At 34.1% G+C, this 20818-nt stretch overlaps 1 protein-coding gene across 3 annotated transcripts in view; it reads left to right on the top strand.

The window, feature by feature from the left end:
* The window catches only part of LOC136025309 (uncharacterized protein T19C3.4-like), a 77309-nt gene extending 57767 nt beyond the window's left edge, over window positions 1-19542 (top strand). For 2 of the 3 annotated variants that reach the window (XM_065701212.1, XM_065701209.1), the window contains one exon: window positions 17643-19542. In XM_065701212.1, coding sequence (XP_065557284.1) covers window positions 17643-17702 — 60 coding nt within the window. In that variant the 3' untranslated portion in view covers window positions 17703-19542. Of the gene's footprint in view, window positions 1-6796; window positions 6869-17642 lie in introns of those variants that run through there. The other variant, XM_065701211.1, reaches the window with a different exon arrangement.
* Window positions 19543-20818: the final 1276 nt, after the last annotated feature.

Raw genomic sequence — 20818 nt, 5'->3', positions numbered from 1 at the left:
AAAAATTTTCTCATAGCTAAAAATTCCCACAGACAGTCCCTCCCCTGCAGAAAACTAGCCCGCGAAAACCGTCCGTATGTTTCTCAATAACAAATGCTATCTGTAAGTAACGAACAAATTACGAAATTTAAAAAGGCACTTAAACTTCTACAGTTCGATTACTTTGTAGTTATGGAGGGATGGAGATACTTCAAAGTGTGCATTTTAATGCCAAAACATTCCAGCTCTCATTGAGCCCTCAGATAAATTCATGATTAGTTCTAAAAGAGAGACAAGGGGTGGATGAGGTAGAAATTGACGCATAATCCTCATAGCCGTAACGAGGATTTTTTTTGGGGGGTGTGCGTTTTTCCGGAGAAGGAAGAAACCTTAAAAACGTATCAAAATTGTAAAATTGGTACCTACTCCCCTTATGATTTCTGGGAATATTTCTGGTCTACCCTGTTATTATGAAAATGAAGATGAAAAGATTACATTGGGTAACGAAAAGATTGATCAGGTGGGCAGTTTCACTTACCTTGGTAGTATTTTTAGTAAAGACAGTAAAGGAACAGTAAAGATGTTAAAACTTGAATAGCCAAGGCTCAGGGTATTTTTTCATAGTTGAAAAAAGTTTGGAAGAATAGGTAGATAAGTCTGTAAATCAAGATCAGAATATTGGAAGCTACAGGGATGATAGTGGTCAAATATGGTTCTGAAGCATATGCGCTCCGATAAATGGATGAAGATGTGCTAGATGTTTTCCAGAGAAATTGCCTACGGATTTTCCTGAGTACCTGGCTGACTGAACGTATTTAAAACCGTAGACGGTATGAAAAATGCGGTTCTATTTCACTTTCTAGGGCTATAACGAGAGAAAGGTTGAGATGGCTTGGACACGTTCTGCGGGTGAAGGATGACAGATTGCCGAAGATTGTCCTTTTTGGCCAACCGTCAAAGGCTAGAGGGAAAGCAGGTCGTCTACGGTTGGGGTGGTAGGAAGTCATAAAGAAAGATTTAAGGGAAATGGGAACTCTCTGTGAGGGTGTAAAGAGGGAGGCTTTGAATAGTTTGTTATGGAGGAGAAGCGTGCTTAGCTGTATTGGCCTCATGTGGCTTGGTGCTGCGGTGCGTTGTTAGTAGTTTTTAGTTGTAGTATTTTCCTTGGGAGGTATTTTCAGGGGGGGGGGGGGTAAACGCCGGCCACCAATAATACATTTTGCCCACTTCGCTCTTTACTTAGGTTGTGCTATTGCACTGCTTATGAAACTCCATCTAAAGAGTGGAACAGTAAAGATATCCTAAAATATCCAGAATGTGTTGCAGAGAAAAAGGCCATTAGAGAAAAATCACCGCTGAACCTAATGATGGATCTTTAATGTTAGCAACCCTGGTCCTTTCTTGGTTAATGCGAAAATGACGGGAAAATTGCGTTGAATGGCTAGTTATATTAAAAAAAAAAACTTAGAATATATATATCCAAAGCATACTTCTGTCCTTTAGATGAAGTTTGTTATTCTTTCGATGTTTCTTTTACATCCAACCTAACACTGAAGCTGGTATAAATATGAGGCCAATAAACAAATTATGATATGATAATGTTCATTGAAAGCCAGATAAACTACCATTTCCTTAAATTACCTTTAATCATCTTTTCTTTAAATTACCAAGGATCTTAAAATGTAAATATTTTCTACCATTCAGACCCGTCTTAGGTCTATTTTACCTGAAAACAGTCATTTTCTAAGATCTTTCTTTTGGTTGTTTCGAAGTCACGAAGTTTTTAGATCTATGCTACATTTTCGTCAGCATTGCCACGTTGAATCGTGAAAATAAATAAGCGAAATAAATTGTTCAACTTTCGAAAATGTTTTGTGTCTCTAAAAGTTAAAACATTAACAGTCAATTAATTACCAGAGACCACTACACCTTCAAAGTAAGTATTTCAGGGGATTTTCAAAGGATACTACCTATATGATAATGCTGCAAAAAAATTATAAATTTTAACGATAACAGATATAGTTTTAAAGTAACATCAGTAACAGACAGGAAAAGTTATATGGCTGAGGCATTTAACTGCATGAGGGTTTTATTATAACCATTGATATGCATAACAATATCTAACTTTTTTGTAACAGGGAGCTTGCGCTGAAGAAAAATGCTATCTTGGCGATGTGTTGACGGATATGATGAATTTTAGGGTATGAATTAGATGATATAATAGCTCCCTTTAAGACGACCCTTTAATGCAAAAAGTATTTAAAAAACCTCTTGACAAGTTGTATAGTTTAAATTAGTTGCCCTCGCTTTTACTCTGATTCATCTGTCATATAGCGTTACCAGTCATTCTTATCTTTAATCTACGGCCCTGAACATCCTTTTCCTCTGAAGCATTTGCTCTGGGTATTGCATTTTTATGTTCATTAAAAGTATATTAATGAACAGTGGGGTCAATATGGGGGGGAGGGGGTCGGTGCCCCTCTAGATTTTTTTCCACCCCTTTAGATTTGGAAAAATACCGGTGAAAGGGTAATTTTCATTGCACAAACCTTATTTTATTGGTATTCTCATTGAAAAAAATGACAAGTCCCCTCCCTAGATATTGAAAAATTAAATTTTGCCCCTCTTCCGCCCTAAATGTTCGTAAATTGACGCCAGTGATAACGAAACAGTCTTGCGCGTTGATTTAAGGCCAACTAACAATTGCACTAGTACATACTGTCATTCCTTATACCAAAGGGTGTATATTACGTATCTTTTATTTAACAGAAGAATAAAATAAGGTTTGAAATTCTTTTTTTTCAAGATTTTCGTCTACAAAAAAAAAGTAGTTAATTATTACTGGTGGTATATGAAAATAGGACTACATTTTTGCTCTAGTATTTTCACTTATGGTAGATAATTTTTTTTTTTTGCGAGTGGCACTGAAATTTTTTGTCCGCTCGTAGCTAGAATTTTGATGGCTTGTTCTGATATAGCTATATCTCCATAAATATCTCCATAAATATCTCCATAAATGAAAGTGATATAAATGAAAGCTATATCTCCATAAATGAAAGTGAACACTGGATCCAAACAGGGGAATGATCATAAAAATATATAGGAATTGCCTGGTTATTTTTAAAATTTAGTTATCTAACCTTGGTGGGAAAATTGAGTAGCTCCCAGAACACTTTAAATTAAATTTGCTTCTTCTTAAGTGCTTTATTTAACTTTGTAAGTTTAATTTAGCGTGTGAAGAAGGTCAAATACGATCAAATACTGGTATAACGGTACTAAGAGCTTATGTTGTCTTTACATAAGACTGCCTTGGGTTCTATGACTATTAATAACTTGAAGGAGATGTGTGCGTAGTGTCTGAATAAAGTGTTTGAGGAAAAAGTCGTTACTTTTATGCTTGTAGAGTGGAAATTGGTTACAATATTTCCCAAAGACAGTAAAATAAAGATATTAAAAAAATATATGTTTTTTACTCATCTAAATGCAATAGATCAAGGCTAAAAATGCAAAATTGAAATGCTCATTACATAAAAAGTTGTTAAAAGTTTGTAACCTGAATAGTTACATCATAATAGTTACATCATAAGAGTTATGAGAGTTACAATCATAACTCTCCGGCGCTTAAATTTAAATCTTGATTAAAATTTAAGTCTTGAAAATTAAGTCTTGATTAAATTTAAATCTTAAATTTAAATTTAAGTCCTGACTTGTCCTGTCCTTGACTTGTCCAGGTTAAAGGGAAATAGAAAATGTTTTTTTGTTTTAATTTTATTTTTAGTACATGTTGAGGTGAAAGCTTTTCGAATTTTCTGATTATTTCATTTCTTATATTCTAAATATGTAATATTTGGCCAGTCCCTCTTGAATTAAATGCTCCTTTTCAAGCTGTTAACGTATTAAAGCCCATTAGAAGACTTAAAAGTATAATAGCTCGCTTTCCGAAAAATCGTTAAGCGTAACGCGGAAGAAAACTATTTCAAGGATTTTAATGACGATGTTACGTGTAAAATTTTTATAACAGGCATATGCATTGGTAGGACACTTGGCTTCTTAACTAAATGTCATGCTCTGTGAAGATGCCACTGTAGCTCAGTGGCGGTGCCAGAATGACTGCTTAATACGCAAGATTCGTTGGCCTAATCCTGACTAATTGTAGATTTTTCATAACAAAAGATCATCAAACTGAGTTGGTCATAATTTTTTTCAATATTCCCTAAATTCATATTAAACTATATATACTGTCTTTGTTTAAGTTCCATTTGGTTTGTAAAAAAGTATATATTACCCACGCGACATACAAAACAACTGTAGCTTTTCTAGATTCAGGATTGTAATTATCACACAAAAATAAATAAACGAAAACATACACAAAGAGATATGCTTGTACAAAAGGCCACATAAATTTGTAATAGCTTCATCATCTGCTGAATTCACAATAATACCAAAAAAAAACTAAAAAAAAGTCATTTTCTTACAAAGAATTTGTACCCTCATTATGGTATTTTTAAGTTTACCTATTTGATCTTTGAATACCTCAAGTTAGATGGGTTACCTACTCAGGAAATTTTCCGAGGAGGGAGGGGAAGGATAATGATAAGTAAAACTTTTTATTTTATAATTCTAATAAAAATGCCACGAATCTCGATAAATTTAGGGATTTTAGGCGAGGGAGATTTGAGATCTGCTGTGAGATTTGCTTTCCAACAACAAGAAAGAGTAATCGTTTTGGACGACTCTTTTCTAAAAATCTTTCTTTCGTTTTTAAAATCTTTCTTTTAAAAATCTTTCGTTTTTTTCAAAAAAACATTATTCGAAATTTATGTTCGCACGGCTCAACGATAGCAAGCCGCGTTTTACTTTACTTTACATCAATAAGCTGCGTTTTGCTTTACTTTATATCAGTAAGCCGCGTTTTACTTTAAAATACTGTCAAAAAGCATTTGTCGAAATGCTTTTTACACATCTTCTTGTATTTCTTATTTATTTTGAGGCATGCCTGACAAAATTTATTTTCCGTGTTGAAAATCCACCATAAAGCCTTTTACAACTATTTTATAAAGTCCACCTTTTTCTGTGTCTTATTTTTATTCTGTCTCGTCGACGTATTAGCTGGACATACAAGTAAACAATTTAAAGAGGCTTTCGTTGAACATCAAATTTGAAACCGTGTTTTTCTTTGGGTCTACCCAGGACAACCGTTCTAAGATTTTTAATTACGTTTGAAAAATAGACTTGGGGGATTGGTTGGACACTGTTAATACAATAACAGCTAAAATAAAAGGCAACTTTGAAGACAACCCTACCAGAGTCTTAACCTAATCTGAATAGACAAATCTAAATGATAAGGACTGCTAAGAAACGTATGTTTAGGCACAATACACAGTAATTTCATACATAATTATAAATTAATTCAGCTAAAAACTATATTAGCTAGCAGAACTCAATAGGTGAGAGTTTTATTTATTCCGTGACTCACCCTGGTCTATATCCCCTTTTTGACCCTCCAGAATAAAATAAGATACCCTCCAAACCCCCTTTTCCCAGACAGCAAAAATAGTAGGTGTTTAGTCTTGGTTATAACGCAGTGTGACTGAGTTTAATGATGCTGATTTTTTTTTTTTTTACATTCAAAATGTGAACTGAATGTTTGTGAATCCTTTTTTTTGGCTCCACATAAAGCGTAATGTAATTCATAAGTATAAGGTAAAGATACACAGGTCTAGGCCTACCCTAGCAACCCCTCTTTCCCCACAGCCTTAGCAACCATTATATCCAAATCCTTCTTTCCCTGGCAACATAAATAGTGTGAGTTTAGTTTTGGTTATAACTCAGTGTAACTGAGTTGCTTTTTTTCTGAATATTCAAAACCAAATTGAGTGCATTTGATTTTTACTTTTTGGTTCTGCATAAAGCGGAATTGTACTTATGAGGCGCAATAAAAAACAAACATATCCAGAGCGTAAAGGTACATGAGGTGCAATTAACATACCCAGAACTTTTTGCTGTGTTTTTTTTTCAAGTTTTGAACGCAATTTTTTGGGCTTAAGTTGAGTAATTCTGTGCCCGGCTTTGGCCCTGTGTATCGTTGTACAGAAATATAACAAAAACAGAATGCCATCTAGCTAAATAATTTTTTTTTTAACATCTCTGTTTTTTTTTTTTTTTTTTTAAAGCAAAAAATGGTCAAGTGATTTTAAATCCTTTCCTGGTGGATATATTTTTTTATAATGTTTTATATCTGTCTCTATGTTAATTTAAAAACATTTGTCTCTGAAAGTAAGAACAATGAAGCTCAACAGCCCACAAAAAAGGTAAATAAGAAACTATAAATACTATTCACCTTTTGTTAGGAGACTTGAAGAGATTTTGATGTTATTTTCTATAGCATTTCTGTATAGTTTCATTTACAAATCCCCTATGTACCAATATAAATAAAGGCTATATCATGTACTATCAGCGAAGCCTGTTGAACGACAGACAAAGAAAAAAAAAAAAAAAAAAGCTTAGCACATAATCTTTTGAGATGATAGAAGAAAAATTGTTTTGCCCCTTCATTTTTAACTTGGAGATACCATCCCCACCCCCCCACAATCCCCACAATGGCGAATCAATTATTTTTGTTGGAGGTGGGGGGAAAATTTGTTATTATGCATTTTGTTAATTTTTTACAGGTTGGATACAAATTTCGGGGGGAGGGGGTCCAACCCGGTAACCTCCTGGATACGGCCTTACTCCCCCCAAGTTAACAGATTTAACCAAAGGTTATTGAATGCCTGCTACGTATAGGAGGTTAGTAAAATGCATTTTACCTTCAAAGGTTCGTCTTCCGAAGCTACGACAAACTGAGAAGCCATGGTTGACACGAAAGAAGTGACTATGTTTTCTATACCGGTCTGTTTGCATGTTTTTGCGGGATGAATTTTGAGACTGTCCTTTTTTGCCTTTTTTTTATCTTGATTATGTACGAGCATGTACACCGTATAGCAGTAATTTGAACTGTACTGAAAATTATGTACCGTCCAAACAGAAAGTTTTGCTTAGTCAGTGGATTTTTCAATGCGTTTGAAAGGAAGAAACAGGGACACGAACAAGAGTCCTATTGAACAGTAAAACAAAAGTAATTGTTAAATATTTTTCTAAAAGCTTGATTTTTTTTACGATTTCATTAAAGCACTTATGATATTTATGACACCACTCGTGATATTCATGATATTTGGTTCGTTTTAAGCTTGACTTTATTAGTGTTTTATTCAAGGCGTGGACATCAAAACTACCATATTGTTCTTGATCATGAAGCAGCATGTTAGTAAATCTATTCTTACCTATTCGAACTTGAAAGTAGATTGTTTATGGAATATACATTATACTATAATCCACCTATAGTTATTATCATGAGGTTTTTACTTAAAGCGTACCGTTACCTATTTACCTAATGCCTAAAGCTATCAAACAGTTCGTGGTAACGAACTGTAGTAAGGAGCGACCCGGCTCAATAGTAACCAAAACTCTAAAAGTGGAATTTTGATGCCAGTAGCTACATCAGAAGAATTGCATTTTAATGCTGATTTTAAATATATAAGTTTCATCAAGTTTAGTTTAACCCATCAAAAGTTACGAGCCTGAGAAAATTTGCCTTATTTTAGAAAATAGGAGAAACACTCCCTAAGAGTAATAGAATCTTAACGAAAATCACACCATCAGATTCAACATAAGTCTTGGCTTTTTTCTACAATTGGCCAATACTTCCACTTTTCCCACAACTATTCCCTCTTTTTTAAATTCAAAATCATTCCTATCAGAGAACCCTACTGTAGAAGTTTCAAGCTCCTATCTACAAAAATGTGGAATTTTGTATTTTTTGCCAGAAGGCAGATCACGGACGCGTGTTTATTTGTTTGTTTGTTTTTTCCAGGGGTGATCGTATCGACCCAGTGGTCCTAGAATGCTGTGAGAGGGCTTCTTATAATGGAAATGAAAAGTTCTAGTGTCCTGTGTAAGTGACAAAAAAAACTGGAGGGCACCTAGGCCCCCTCCCACGCCAATTATTTTCCCAAAGTCACCAGATCAAAATTCTGAAATAATCATTTTATTCAGCATAGTCGGAAAACCTTCTAAGTATGTCTGTGAGGACGACTTACTTCCCAACAGTCCCCGTGGGAGGGGCTACAAGTTACAAACTTTGACCAGTGCTTACATATAGTGATGGTTATTGGGAAGTGTACAGACGTTTTCAGGGGGATTTTACGGTTAGGACAGGGTTTGAGAAGAGGGGGATATGTTGGGGGAACTTTCCATGGAGGAATTTGTCATGGGGGGGGGGAGAAAATTTCCATGAAGGGTACCGCAGTATTTTCTAGCATTATTTAAAAAAAGAAAAATAAATATGAAAAAGTTTTTTCAACTAAAAGTAAGGAACAGCATTATTCGTAATTCCTCGTAATTCCTCGCTCTTTACGCTAAAGTATTTTTAGTAATTTCAACTATTTATTCTGCAACCTTTGTTATTCAGGGGTCATTCTTAAGGAACTGGGAAAAAATTTAAGCTTTAGTGTAAACAGCGAGGTACTGACGAGGGGGTGAACCCCCTCATATACGTAATAACAACATAGAAATACTGAAGTTCGTTACGTAAGCTAATTCGTAAGTTACGTATATCTTTTACTAGTAAAAACGTTCGTAAAAAATTAAAAGTTTTAGTTGCCTTTTTATGTAACAAAAAATTGGAGGGCAGCTAGGCTTCCTCCTCCACTCCTTTTTTTCTCAGAATCATTAAATCAAAACTATGTGAAAGCCATTTAGCCAAAAAAATTAATACGCAAATCTCGTTTTAATTATTCATCTGCGGAGAGCCAAAATCAAAACATGCATTAATTCAAAAACGTTCAGAAATTAAATAAAAAAACAAGTTTTTTTTTAACTGGAAGTAAGGAGCGACATTAAACTTAAAACGAACAGAAATTACTCCGTATATGAAAGGTGCTGTTCCCTCTCCAATGCCCCGCTCTTTGCGCTAAAGTTTATTGTTTTAGTAAGTAGAGTTGAGAGAAAGAGTCAAACTTTAGCGTAAAGAGCGGGGCGTTGAGGGGGGACCAGCCCCTTTCATATACGGAGTAATTTCTGTTCGTTTTAAGTGTTAATGTCGTTCCTTACTTTTAGTTTTAAAAAACTGGCTTTTTTTTAATTGCCAACAAAAACGATTTAAAACAGTTAGTATAAAGTAAATTCTGGAATTGTAATGCTTAGATATTTTTGATTAAACTTTTATAATTTTTTACTCAAACTTATATATTTTTTTTTACCACTCAAAAATATAGAACCTAAGCTTTTTTGTTAAACTTTTAAAACAGTTAAACAGATTTAAAACAGTTAGTGCGAAGTTAATTCTGGATTGGTGTTGCTTCGATATTTTTTTTTTATTTACTGGTTACTGAAGTTGGAACTAAAAAGTAATTATTGCATTTCAAATTTTTAAACTTTCCAAACTATCTTTTATAAAGATCAAAATAATACCTATGATACATAATACCTATACCAACAATACCTATACCTATACGTAATACCTACCATTATACATAATACCTAATATGTATTTAAAAGCGTGAACTGGTCATAATTCCCAAACCGCTTCCTATGGTCCAAATTCCGTTACACCGTCCATCATTTTGGGAATATAAAATCTTCCACGTGGGTTTTTTTTTTTTTTTTTTTTTTTTTTTTAACTCAGGGGTTTCAACTGGGAAAAAATCACCTTTTTTTGTCTCTTCACTTGTTTATGAAAAACAAAACAAAAAAAACAACAAAAACATTTATATATTTCTATAATGGTAAACATGTAGGAATATTCCCTTCAATATATATTTTTGTGAATTGCTGTCCCTTTTTTAATTAGAAATCTTTAAGAACCATTTGAACTAACGATTTTCTAAATAAAGAAAAAACAAAAACAAATGGAGCCTGGTTGCAATGCATATTTTTACAATTTTACTGGGGAAACACTGATACATGCTATATGAGAGCCAAATTTGACGCCGAGTAAATAACGGTAGTAATGAATAGTGGCGTCAATTTAAAAAAATAGGAGGGAGTGGGGTAAAAATTTATTTTACAAAATTCAAGGGGAATATTTCTGTTGTTTTGCAATTTTTGAATGGAAGTACCAATAAAAAGCCATTTTATATGAAATACAAAAAATGTATTTTTCGAAATCTAGGATGGGGGACAAAGAAATGCTGAGGGTCAAGACTGCCCTCCTCTGAAATGACTACTAGTAAATAAATCGCATATAAAGTGAAAAAATATAATTAGTTCTTTCCAACCTTTTATCGATAACTTTACCCAAATACCCAGTGCTAACTATCTGATTTAAAGGGGACGAAGACAAAAATTTGTTTGACAATAAAATAATGTTCTATCAGTCAAATTGATTTTCACCGCCCTTTTTTATTTTAAAATACTTACAATCATGGAATGTAATAAATAGATTTTATTTAAGTATCTTAAAACTCTTTGTTTTACCTTTTATTTCGCTTGTGATGACATTATTTCACCTTTGATTTGTGTTATTGTTGTTATTGTGTTGTTGTGTTGTTTGTGTCCACCTTTTATTTACAATTTCAACTCAAAAGTTAGAAACATCGAATAATAGGAAAACAATATGTTGGTATAGTCAGTATGCATTTTAATATCCCACAATATATATTCATGATTATACATCATGCTTATGTACAAGACAACCAAATCAGATTTATGTCTCGTATCTGATTTTTTTTTTTTTATTTATTTATACTGTTCCAGAAAATGTCAAATTGTATTGTTTTATTTATGGTTTGTTTCAGTTAGTCTGCATTATCTATTTTAATGGGGGGGGGGGTTAAACTCTGCTCATTCATATTTTCTTTTGCTGTTATGGTTATTGTTTTTACCATAAGGGGTGAAACCAAAGAAGTAAACTATGAAAACAGCGTGTCTAGGGCCAAAAGTGAGAATAATAAAGAAATAAGTATAAATAATAAAGAAACACGGAATAATAGTAAATAAAGAATAAAGAATAATACTAGAAACACAGGATGAAGAATAATAATGATACTAATATAAATAATAAAGAAATAAGTAGGGCCAGAAGAATAATCTAACAAATATTTTACTTGTATCGCAACAAGGTTTTTTCGTGATTGAAGTCATTGAATAAAGCGAAAAAAAAAATCAACTTCAGCAATGGAAAAAAATAAAAGAAAATAAAAAGAAACGATCGGAAAGAGTAAGAAAAAAGAGAAAGAAGTATAATTGCTCCATGTACAAACCAAGAAAACAGAATATCAAACAGTTCATGGTAACGAATTGTAGTAAGGAGCGACCCGGCTCAAGAGAAACCAAAACTCTAAAAAATGGAATTTTGATACCAATAGCTACATCAAAAGAATCGCATTTTAATGCTGATTTTAAATAAATAAGTTTCATCAAGTTTAGTCTTACGCATCAAAAGTTACGAGCCTGAGAAAATTTGCGTTATTTTAGAAAATAGGGGGAAACATCCCCTAAAAGTCGTAAAATCTTAACGTAAATTACACCATTAGATTCAGCGTATCAGAGAACCCTACTGTAGAAGTTTCAAGCTCCTATCTACAAAAATGTGGAATTTGTATTTTTTGCCAGAAGGCAGATCACGGATGCGTGTTTATTTGTTTGTTTTTTTTTTGTTTTTTTTTTCCCAGGGGTGATCGTATCGACCCAGTTGTCCTAGAATGTTGCGAAAGGGCTCATTCTAACGGAAATGAAAAGTTCTAGTGCCCTTTTTAAGTGACCAAAAAAATTGGAGGGCACCTAGGCCCCCTCCCACGCTAATTATTTTCCCAAAGTCAACGGATCAAAATTCTGAGAGAGCCATTTTATTCAGCGTAGTCGAAAAACCTTATAACTTGTCTTTGGAGACGATTTACTCCTCCACAGTCCCCGTGGGAGGGGCTACAAGTTACAAACTTTGACCAGTGCTTACATATAGTAATGGTTATTGGGAAGTGTACAGGCTTTTTCAGGAGGATTTTTTGGTTAGGGGGAGGGGTTGAGAAGAGGGGATATACTGGGGGAACTTTTCATCGAGGAATTTGTCATGGGGGAAGAAAATCTCCATGAAGGGAGCGCAGGATTTACTAGCATTATTTAAAAAAAGCAATGAAAAAATAAATATGAAAAAGTTTTTTTCAGCTGGAAGTTAGGAGCAGCATTAAAACTTAAAACGAACAAAAATTATTACCCATATGAGGGGCTCACCTCCTCCTAATACGTCGCTCAACTATTTATTCTACGGCTTTTGTGATTCAGGGGTCATTCTTAACGAATTGGGACAAAATTTAAGATTTAGTGTAAAGAGAGAGGTACTGACGAGGGGGCGAACCCTCTCATATGTGTAATAAAAACATGAAAATAAAAAATTCTTTACGTAAGCTAATTTATAAGTGACGTATATCTTTACTAATAAAAAGATTCGTAAAAAATTTAAAGTTCTAGTTGCCTTTTTAATTAACCAAAAAATTGGAGGGCAACTAGGCTTCCTCCCCCGCTCTTTTTTTCTCAAAATCATTCGATCAAAATTATGAGAAAGTCATTTAGCCAAAAAAAAATAAATATGCAAATTTCGTTTTAATTATTCCTCTGCGGAGAGCCAAAATCAAAACATGCATTGATTCAAAAACTTTCAGAAATTAAATAAAAAAAACAAGTTTTTTCAACTGAAAGTAAGGAGCGACATTAAAACTTAAAACGAACAGAAATTACTTCGTATATGAAAGGGGCTGCTTCCTCATCAACGCCCCGCTCTTTACGCTAAAGTTTTTACTGTTTTAAAAAGAAGAGTTGAGAGAAAGAGTCAAACTTTAGCGTAAAGAGCGAGGCGTTTATGAGGAAGCAGCCCCTTTCATATACGAAGTAATTTCTGTTCGTTTTAAGTTTTAATGTCGCTCCTTACTTTCAGTTGAAAAAACTTGTTTTTTTTTTTTTAATATAACCAATGAGCTACTCTTATTTCAATCCTGAATCAACTTTCTGAAAGTTAAAGAGGAAATTAACTTGAGGCCTTTGTTAAAGAAGCAGACTATTAAGATGACAAGAAGTTGGTTTGGAAAGCTAGTACCAACTCTATTTTGTTCCCAGCTATTCTCTACTAATATTGCACCTTCTTGTATTTTGTCAGATTTCTGTTAAAGATAGAATAACTGCTGTCCCAAGTTTCAATCTTTTCTAGTTTCAAAATATTGTGCCTTAGCTCTTGACTCTGATTGGTCAATCAAAATTTTATACTTGAAATGCCTTTTCGACTGACAAACCGAATTCTTAAAACACGATTGAGTGTTATTAGTGGAAAAAGAAGTTTATGAAACCAGTTTATAAAACCGGATTGTCAAATCGTAACCTGTGGAACAACAAAGTTTGTAAACTCAATTGACGACTGGGCAAGATCAACAATCCAAATCTACAATTTTCCTTTCGAGTGCAGTTGTAAAATTCACAATCTAGATTATGAACTTTCAATCCTGATTATCAATGGAACAGAATTTTCATAATCTGGATTATCAGCGGAACGGCAAATTTACAATTCAGACTGTGATTTTACAATTCGGTATTTCTATGGAAAAGGCCTAAAGTCGAATAAACTTCAACTCGAGAAATTACGAACGGTGTCCATAATTGGCGCTCTAATCGTGCATAATTTTGATTTTAAAGACAAGTGTCAATATAATGTGGCTTTGGCATAACTCGGTTTGAAGAGATAAATCGCTTAACCCGATCAAATGAAACATGTTGTTTATAGGCCCTTTTCTGGTGATGACGTTGTCGATCAACAATCCCAAGAACAGATTTGTTAATGCGCGATTGGATCAACAATAATTTTCGCGGGAACACAATTTTTATTATTGTTAGAAATAAACGGCAACTTTCCCAAACTCAATTGAACACTGGTTTACTATTTCCTATTAGACCAATGGCTCCCAAACGATTTTGGGCCGTGCCTCACCTAGGCATTTCTAAAATCCTGATGCCCACCCCCCTCGCGATATTGAAATTTTGCTATTCAAGATTTCACGTCTATTCACCAGAAAGAAGCTTGAAAAGCCATTATCTTGGTATCTTTTTCGGGTCATCATCTAAAATTATTTCATAATAATAGAAAATATTGTCTGAATACAACACCACAATGTACGTCATTGCCACACTATCATAATTTTTTTTTGTCTTTAAATGCATGTGAATGTGACGTCGTTCACATGCAAAATATTTTTTTTTTTTTCAATTTAGTACAGTCAGCCTAAGGGTGAAGATCTTGCCCATGACCTGCGAAAATATTGCCACGCCCCACCGTTGGGCCTGCGCCCTACGATGGGAGTCACGGTATTAGACTCGTGTTTACTCTTATAATTATCACGTTTTCTAGATCTTTTCACTTTTTGATTAAATGCTGAAAGTTTCAGTACACAACGCGATTTCTTCAGTGCCCTTTGTAGGAGGAAAGGGTAGATTATTCAAAAGGAATATAATTGACAACACTATTGTCCGCCTGGAGCTCCACCAATTCAAAGTGCTATAACGTACTATAACTTGCTATAATTCCTATAACGTGCTTACAAGAAAACTGAGTATACTATCAGTGTTCATGCTGGTTTTGAAAACATACTGTCCTCTTTTCAAACAGTTCGTGGTAACGAACTGTAGTAAGGAGCGACCCGGCTCAATAGTAACCAAACTAAAAAATTGAATTTTGATATCAATAGCTACATCAAAAGAATTGCATTTTAATGCTGATTTTAAATATATAAGTTTCATCAAGTTTAGTCACACCCATCAAAAGTTACGAGCCTGAGAAAATTTGCCTTATTTAGGAAAATAGGGGGAAACACCCCCTAAAAGGATCTTAACGAAAATGACACCATCAGATTCAGTGTATCAGAGAACCCTACTGTAGAAGTTTCAACCTCCTATCTACAAAAATGTGGAATTGTTTATTTGTCTTTTTGTTTTTTTGTAGTTTTTTTTTCTCCAGGGGTCATCGTATCGACCAAGTGGTCCTAGAATGTCGCATGAGGGCTCATTCTAACGGAAATGAAAAGTTCTAGTGCCCTTTTTAAGTGACCAAAAAATTGGAGGGCATCTAGGCCCCCTCCCACACTCATTTTTTTCCCAAAATCAACGGATCAAAATTTTGAGATAGCCATTTTGTTCAGCATAGTCGAAAACCATAATAACTATGTCTTTGGGGATGACTTACTCCCCCACAATCCCTGGGGGAGGGGCTGCAAGTTACAAACTTTGACCAGTGTTTACATATAGTAATGGTTATTGGGAAGTGTACAGACGTTTTCAGGGGGATTTTATTTTGTTTGGGGGTGGGGCTGAGGAGAGGGGGCTATGTTGGAGGATCTTTCCTTGGAGGAATCTGTCATGGGGGAAGAAAAATTCAATGAAAAGGGCGCAGGATTCTCTAGCATTACTATAAGAAAACAATGAAAAATAAACATGAAAACGTTTTTCAAATGAAAGGAAGAAGTAGCATTGAAACTTAAAACGAACAGAGATTATTACGCATATGAGGGGTTCTAAAAATACTTTAGCATAAAGAGCGAGGTATTTAGGAGGAGATAAATACCTCGCTCTTTATGCTATAGTATTTTTAGTAATTTCAACTATTTATTCTACGGCCTTTCTGATTCAGGGGTCATTCTTAAAGAATTGGGAGAAAACTTACGATTTAGTGTAAAGAACGAGGTATTAACGAGGGTACAAACCCCCTCATATACATAATACAAATTAAAGAATATAAAAGTTTGTTACGTAAGTTACTTCTTAAGTTACGTATATTTTTTACTAATAAAAAAAATTCGTTAAAAATTAAAATATAGGTTGCCTTTTTATGTAACCGAAAAATTGCATGGCAACTAGGCATCCTTCCCCATCCCTTATTTCTCAAAATCGTGATCAAAACTAAGAGAAAGCCATTTAGCCAAAAAAGGAAGCAAATTTCATTTTAATAATTTATGTGTGGAGAGCCAAAATCAAACATGCATTAATTCAAAAACGTTCAGAAATTACATAAAAAAAAACTAGTTTTTTTAACTGAAAGTAAGGAGCGACATTAAAACTTAAAACGAACAGAAATTACTTCGTATATGAAAGAGGCTGCTTCCTCATCAACGCCCCGCTCTTTACGCTAAAGTTTGACTCTTTCTCTCAATTCTTCTTTTTAAAACAGTAAAAAAAACTTTAGCGTAAAGAGCGGCGCGTTGATGAGGAAGCAGCCTCTTTCATATACGAAGTAATTTCTGTTCGTTTCAAGTTTTAATGTCGCTCCTTACTTTCAGTTAAAAAAACTAGTTTTTCTTATGTAATTTAATAAAAGAAACGATGAGAGAAATGTTGAAATGGCTTGGGCACGTTCTGTGGATGAAGTATGACAGATTGCTAAAGATTGTCCTTTTCCGCTAACCGTCAAGTGCTAAGCAGAAAGTAGGTCTTCCGCGGTTGGGGCGGGAAGATGTCGTAAACAAGGATTTAAAGGAAATGGGAACATCCAGGGAGGGTGCAAAGAGGGGGACTTTGATTAGATTGGGACGGTGGAGGAGTGTGCGTAGCTGTGTTGGCTTCACGTGGCTTGGTGCTGCGGTGAGTTGTTAGTAGTAGTAGCATAAAGGTCAAAATATTAACAATCCGGATGTTTGTAAAGTTCCTATAGCTTTTTAAACTTTAAATGGTTGATGGTTCTAGGGGGATGCAGTCAGCCAGTAACTAATCCAAAACTATTGTATGATTTATAATTCTCGGTTCTTACCTCTTTCTCCTCAGATTTGGTTTTTCATTTTGTTTAATTAAACAGCCAGGATCTTTGAGCTGGTCTCATTCAAAAGCGATTAAATCTACAGTTCTTCGATTTACCTCGTTTTTCTTCCTTCTCATACGTTTTCTCATTTTCTAGTGCAATCACTGACTATGTTTATATTAGTATTTATAACAATAATTCACATCGTTAATTTTTTATGTTTAAAGCCCGAAAAATGAGTCAAATCGCAGTTACTTTAACCCAACCTGATGACGTTCGGAATAAAAACTAAGGTTCTTTACTTTCTCTGATTATTTTGCATAATAAATATCATCTCATTAATTTCTTTTATAATAATATAAAATATCATTAATTTCTTTTATAATTTATAATAATAATTGATTTTGTAAGAAATATAAAAAGAAATATTAATTAAAAATTTGTGATTTTATTTATTTTATAATTTTTTTTTAATGTGAAAAGCTAATAATAATACATAATTAATACTAATTAATTTATTATTATTATAAGTAACTTAATGAATTCAAAGTATTAAGACATTTTGTATATACACTCTTAGTTAGCTAGATCATTTCTATGAACAGAAGCTACGGTTAAGAGCTATTATCTACTCCGTGGATAAAGAGTCCTTGCGAAGCTAAAATAAATACCTACTGTTTGTTTTCGTTTGTTTTTTTCTTGTATCATTCCTTTTTTTTTAAACAAATAGTTCTATTGCTTTGCAACAATGGATTTTTTGCTGTAAGCGAACCCCATACAGACTAGGTTTAATGTCAGATTTTAGATGCCTATTGCCTCTATTCCTTACTGTAATTACTAACTCGGTTTCTTTTTTTTTTAGACAAGTAGCTACGCAACGTTGCCAAGAAGAAAACGAACTCAGGCTTCCAAGCGCCAATGAAAATTTATCAAAGCGGTTCCATAGTAATTCTAGTAGCTAATTTTATCTCCGAAGAAGTTGTCTTTCATACTAGGCTTTCTTATGTATATTCTTTCTCTCTTTCTAATTCGGTTGTTTCCATTGCTCGTTCTCTTTTAAATAATTCTCGCGAGATTTGAGGACGACTTGAATCCATGAATTTTTTGACGATTTTTCTTTCTTTATACGTTTTACAGACGGAAGAAAAAACTGCTCGTGGCAGATACCGTTTCTTTTCTTCTTTTTTTCTTTCTTTTTTTTTTAGTCCGCATAACCAAGAAATACGTATTGGCTCTTTTCTTTTTTAATTAATTTAGATTGAGTTCGCATAGTCAATATAATCTCCTTTTTTGGAGCATACTATGTCTCTCTAATTGTTACTTGTCTGGCGAAGGTTTTACTTTTATTAATATTATTTTAATGTTTTATACTTTTTAAAACGTACTAACCTTTTTCTATTTTTTAGTGAATTATTTATATATAGTTGATTAGTTGATCTCTAGTCGGTCTAAAAACAGGGTCTACTGCAAGTAACGTCACCCTTTTGTTCCTTATTTGTCTCTGTCAATATGTTTTGATCTCTTTCCCTAAATATGCATGACCCTCTTTTTTATTAGAATAATTTTATGATTTATTGTTTTTACAATAGAAAACAATTGTTTTTAATCTATCAAAAAGTAAAGCGGTAGTGCTGGTGTTCCATTGCAAGTTTGTGACTGAACTCATAGAGTCCAATGGGTTTTTTTTCCACACCTCGGTAATATGTGATACCGGTATTACGGTATTACGTAAAAAATATAACTTTGTAAGACTCTAAATCTTTGCTCCTCAGTCAGCATAATTATAGCTGATTCATGTCTGGATCGGCCCGTAAAATGATGAGGAGGCAACGCCAAATTTTGACCGAAAAGTCCAATATCTGTGGAGCCTAGTAAGTTCAGACATTCTGGTAATACTATCTCCCTGCATTTAAACCAGTGACGGAAAATTGATGTAGTTGAATATTACCGTTTACCAGTTTATTTAGGTAACAAGAAAATGTTTTGGTGACTTCTTTCCAATCTGAAATCATTACTTGTTAGCCGTTTGTCAAGTTAAAAACAAAGGATATAAAGGGAAAGGGGTTGCCATAAGCCATCCTACAGAATACGGACTTACCTGCCTCAATGACATATCCTGTTTTGATTTGTAATATAGCATGATGAAAACAGTAGATGGAAGAAAATGTTGTGGGAAATTTGTTCCGTTATAGGCTAATAAAGTTTATCGAGTGTCACTATGTTATAATAATGATAAAAAAGTCCTTGAAGTAGGCTATTAGCTTTTTTAGGTTCTTATTAAAAAGGAAAAACTGCTCAAAATATAATTCATTTTCAATAAAGTAGAAATAGCATCATAGTTCTTAAATGGGCGTTAGGGGGTCTAAAAACGCGAAATAGTGCATTTTTAAGCCAATATTTTTCCACTTGGTTTGAAAGGGGGAAGTGTTTTGGGTTAATCTTGAAAGGGATAGGTCTGGAGATACAGGCCTGAACTGCCCTTATTAAGCTATGAACAATTAACCATTTCACCGGCAAAAGTTGAAATAATGATTCTCTGTATGTAACAGTTGCTTTAAATTTACAGGATGCTTTCTTTTATACATATATATACGGAAGCTGTTCTTTTAGTAAAGTTTTGAGTTTTGTGTTTTAAAATTAGTGTTGCTGTTGTATCCTTTCACTTATACTAATGTGCATTATTTAGCTTCGGATTGTTTCATTACTACTTTTACGCATCAAAATTTGTTAGTATATCTTTTAAATAAAATATTTCAGATATTGTTTTCTTTTATGCTTGAGAGGAAAGTACGGGGGGGGGGGTATGTTTCTGTATAAAAGAAGTGTATGATTTTTGATTCTAAGACATTTTGTCATAAGACGATTTTCGGTATATTTTTCTTAGGTATTCACAAAAGAAAAAACGCCACTTGACAAAATGTCGCTTTTTTCTGTCATTAAAAATTGTATATCTTAGAATGAAGTGTCATTCTATTATTTGTCATTGGAAGAAGGGTCTAAAGCAATATTGTTTCTGTGTGTCATTGAAAAGTGTCATCGTTTTTAAGTGAAGTTATTTTGTCAGTTGAGGTTCAATTTCGCTCTTCAAGGAAGATTTTGTTTCAGAGCAAATTATCCTAACCATCGGCAAAGACTTTAAGAATTGCAACATCTCAACCATGAAAGATTATACCCACAGACAATGGTATCCGTGAAAGAATGCAGCTTGAGAAAACGAAAGGAATGTATTGCGTTTGACCCAAAATGATTGCATTAACCCGCAGAAGCAAATTTTACTCGGGTATAATCTTTTTCTTAATTACTGAGGCTTTCCACGCCTTGAGGCTTTCCCACGACTGGTCCACCCATGACTTGAGTCTTATAAGGCGCCGATTCTGGACCTCCACGCCCTTCGGTTCTGGGTCAACGACCAAAGCCCCTCCATTGACTTTCTTGACAAGCAGCATTCTTCTCCAGTGACCGACCGAGGGTTGTGCGCTGCCTACCGCTTCTGTGCAGACAGTGTGGTTTCCAGTACCAAACATTATATGGAAGTCTGCCCTCCATCATTCTTATTATATATGCCCAATATCTTCAAGTCTCTTGCGAATTTCATTTGTGATTAGGGGCTGCTTGTTCCGGGGTCTAATCTGCACATTCGGTATTCTTTCAGTCTAGCGTGCTGCAATAATTTTTCTGGGGTAAACATTCTCAAATCTGAGCTGTATATTTTCGGCAGCTTTGACTTTGCTCCATGATTCACAACACTATGAGTACTGATAAAACATTGCTATTCAGCAGTCGTAGCTTGAACTTTTGGGAGTTTTTGGAGCACCTATATCTTGCGTTAAAACACTGCCCAGATACTGGAATTCACTTACTTCTTATCCCTAACATGAAGGCCTGTTGCCCTTTTATTAACCCCTGAATTAGGCATCGTTTTATTCTTGCTGATCTGTAGACCAGTGGGGTAACTTTATCTGTTAACTTAACCATGTTTTTCTGCATATCTTCTTGAAAGTTTGATAGTGATCGTACTGGAAAACCTTGGGGCTACCA

The sequence above is a fragment of the Artemia franciscana genome, chromosome 3, assembly GCF_032884065.1.
Source record: "Artemia franciscana chromosome 3, ASM3288406v1, whole genome shotgun sequence".
Taxonomy (NCBI): Eukaryota; Metazoa; Arthropoda; class Branchiopoda; order Anostraca; family Artemiidae; genus Artemia; species Artemia franciscana.
Note: the sequence above shows the minus strand (reverse complement) of the source record. Positions and strands in the feature narration are given on the sequence as shown.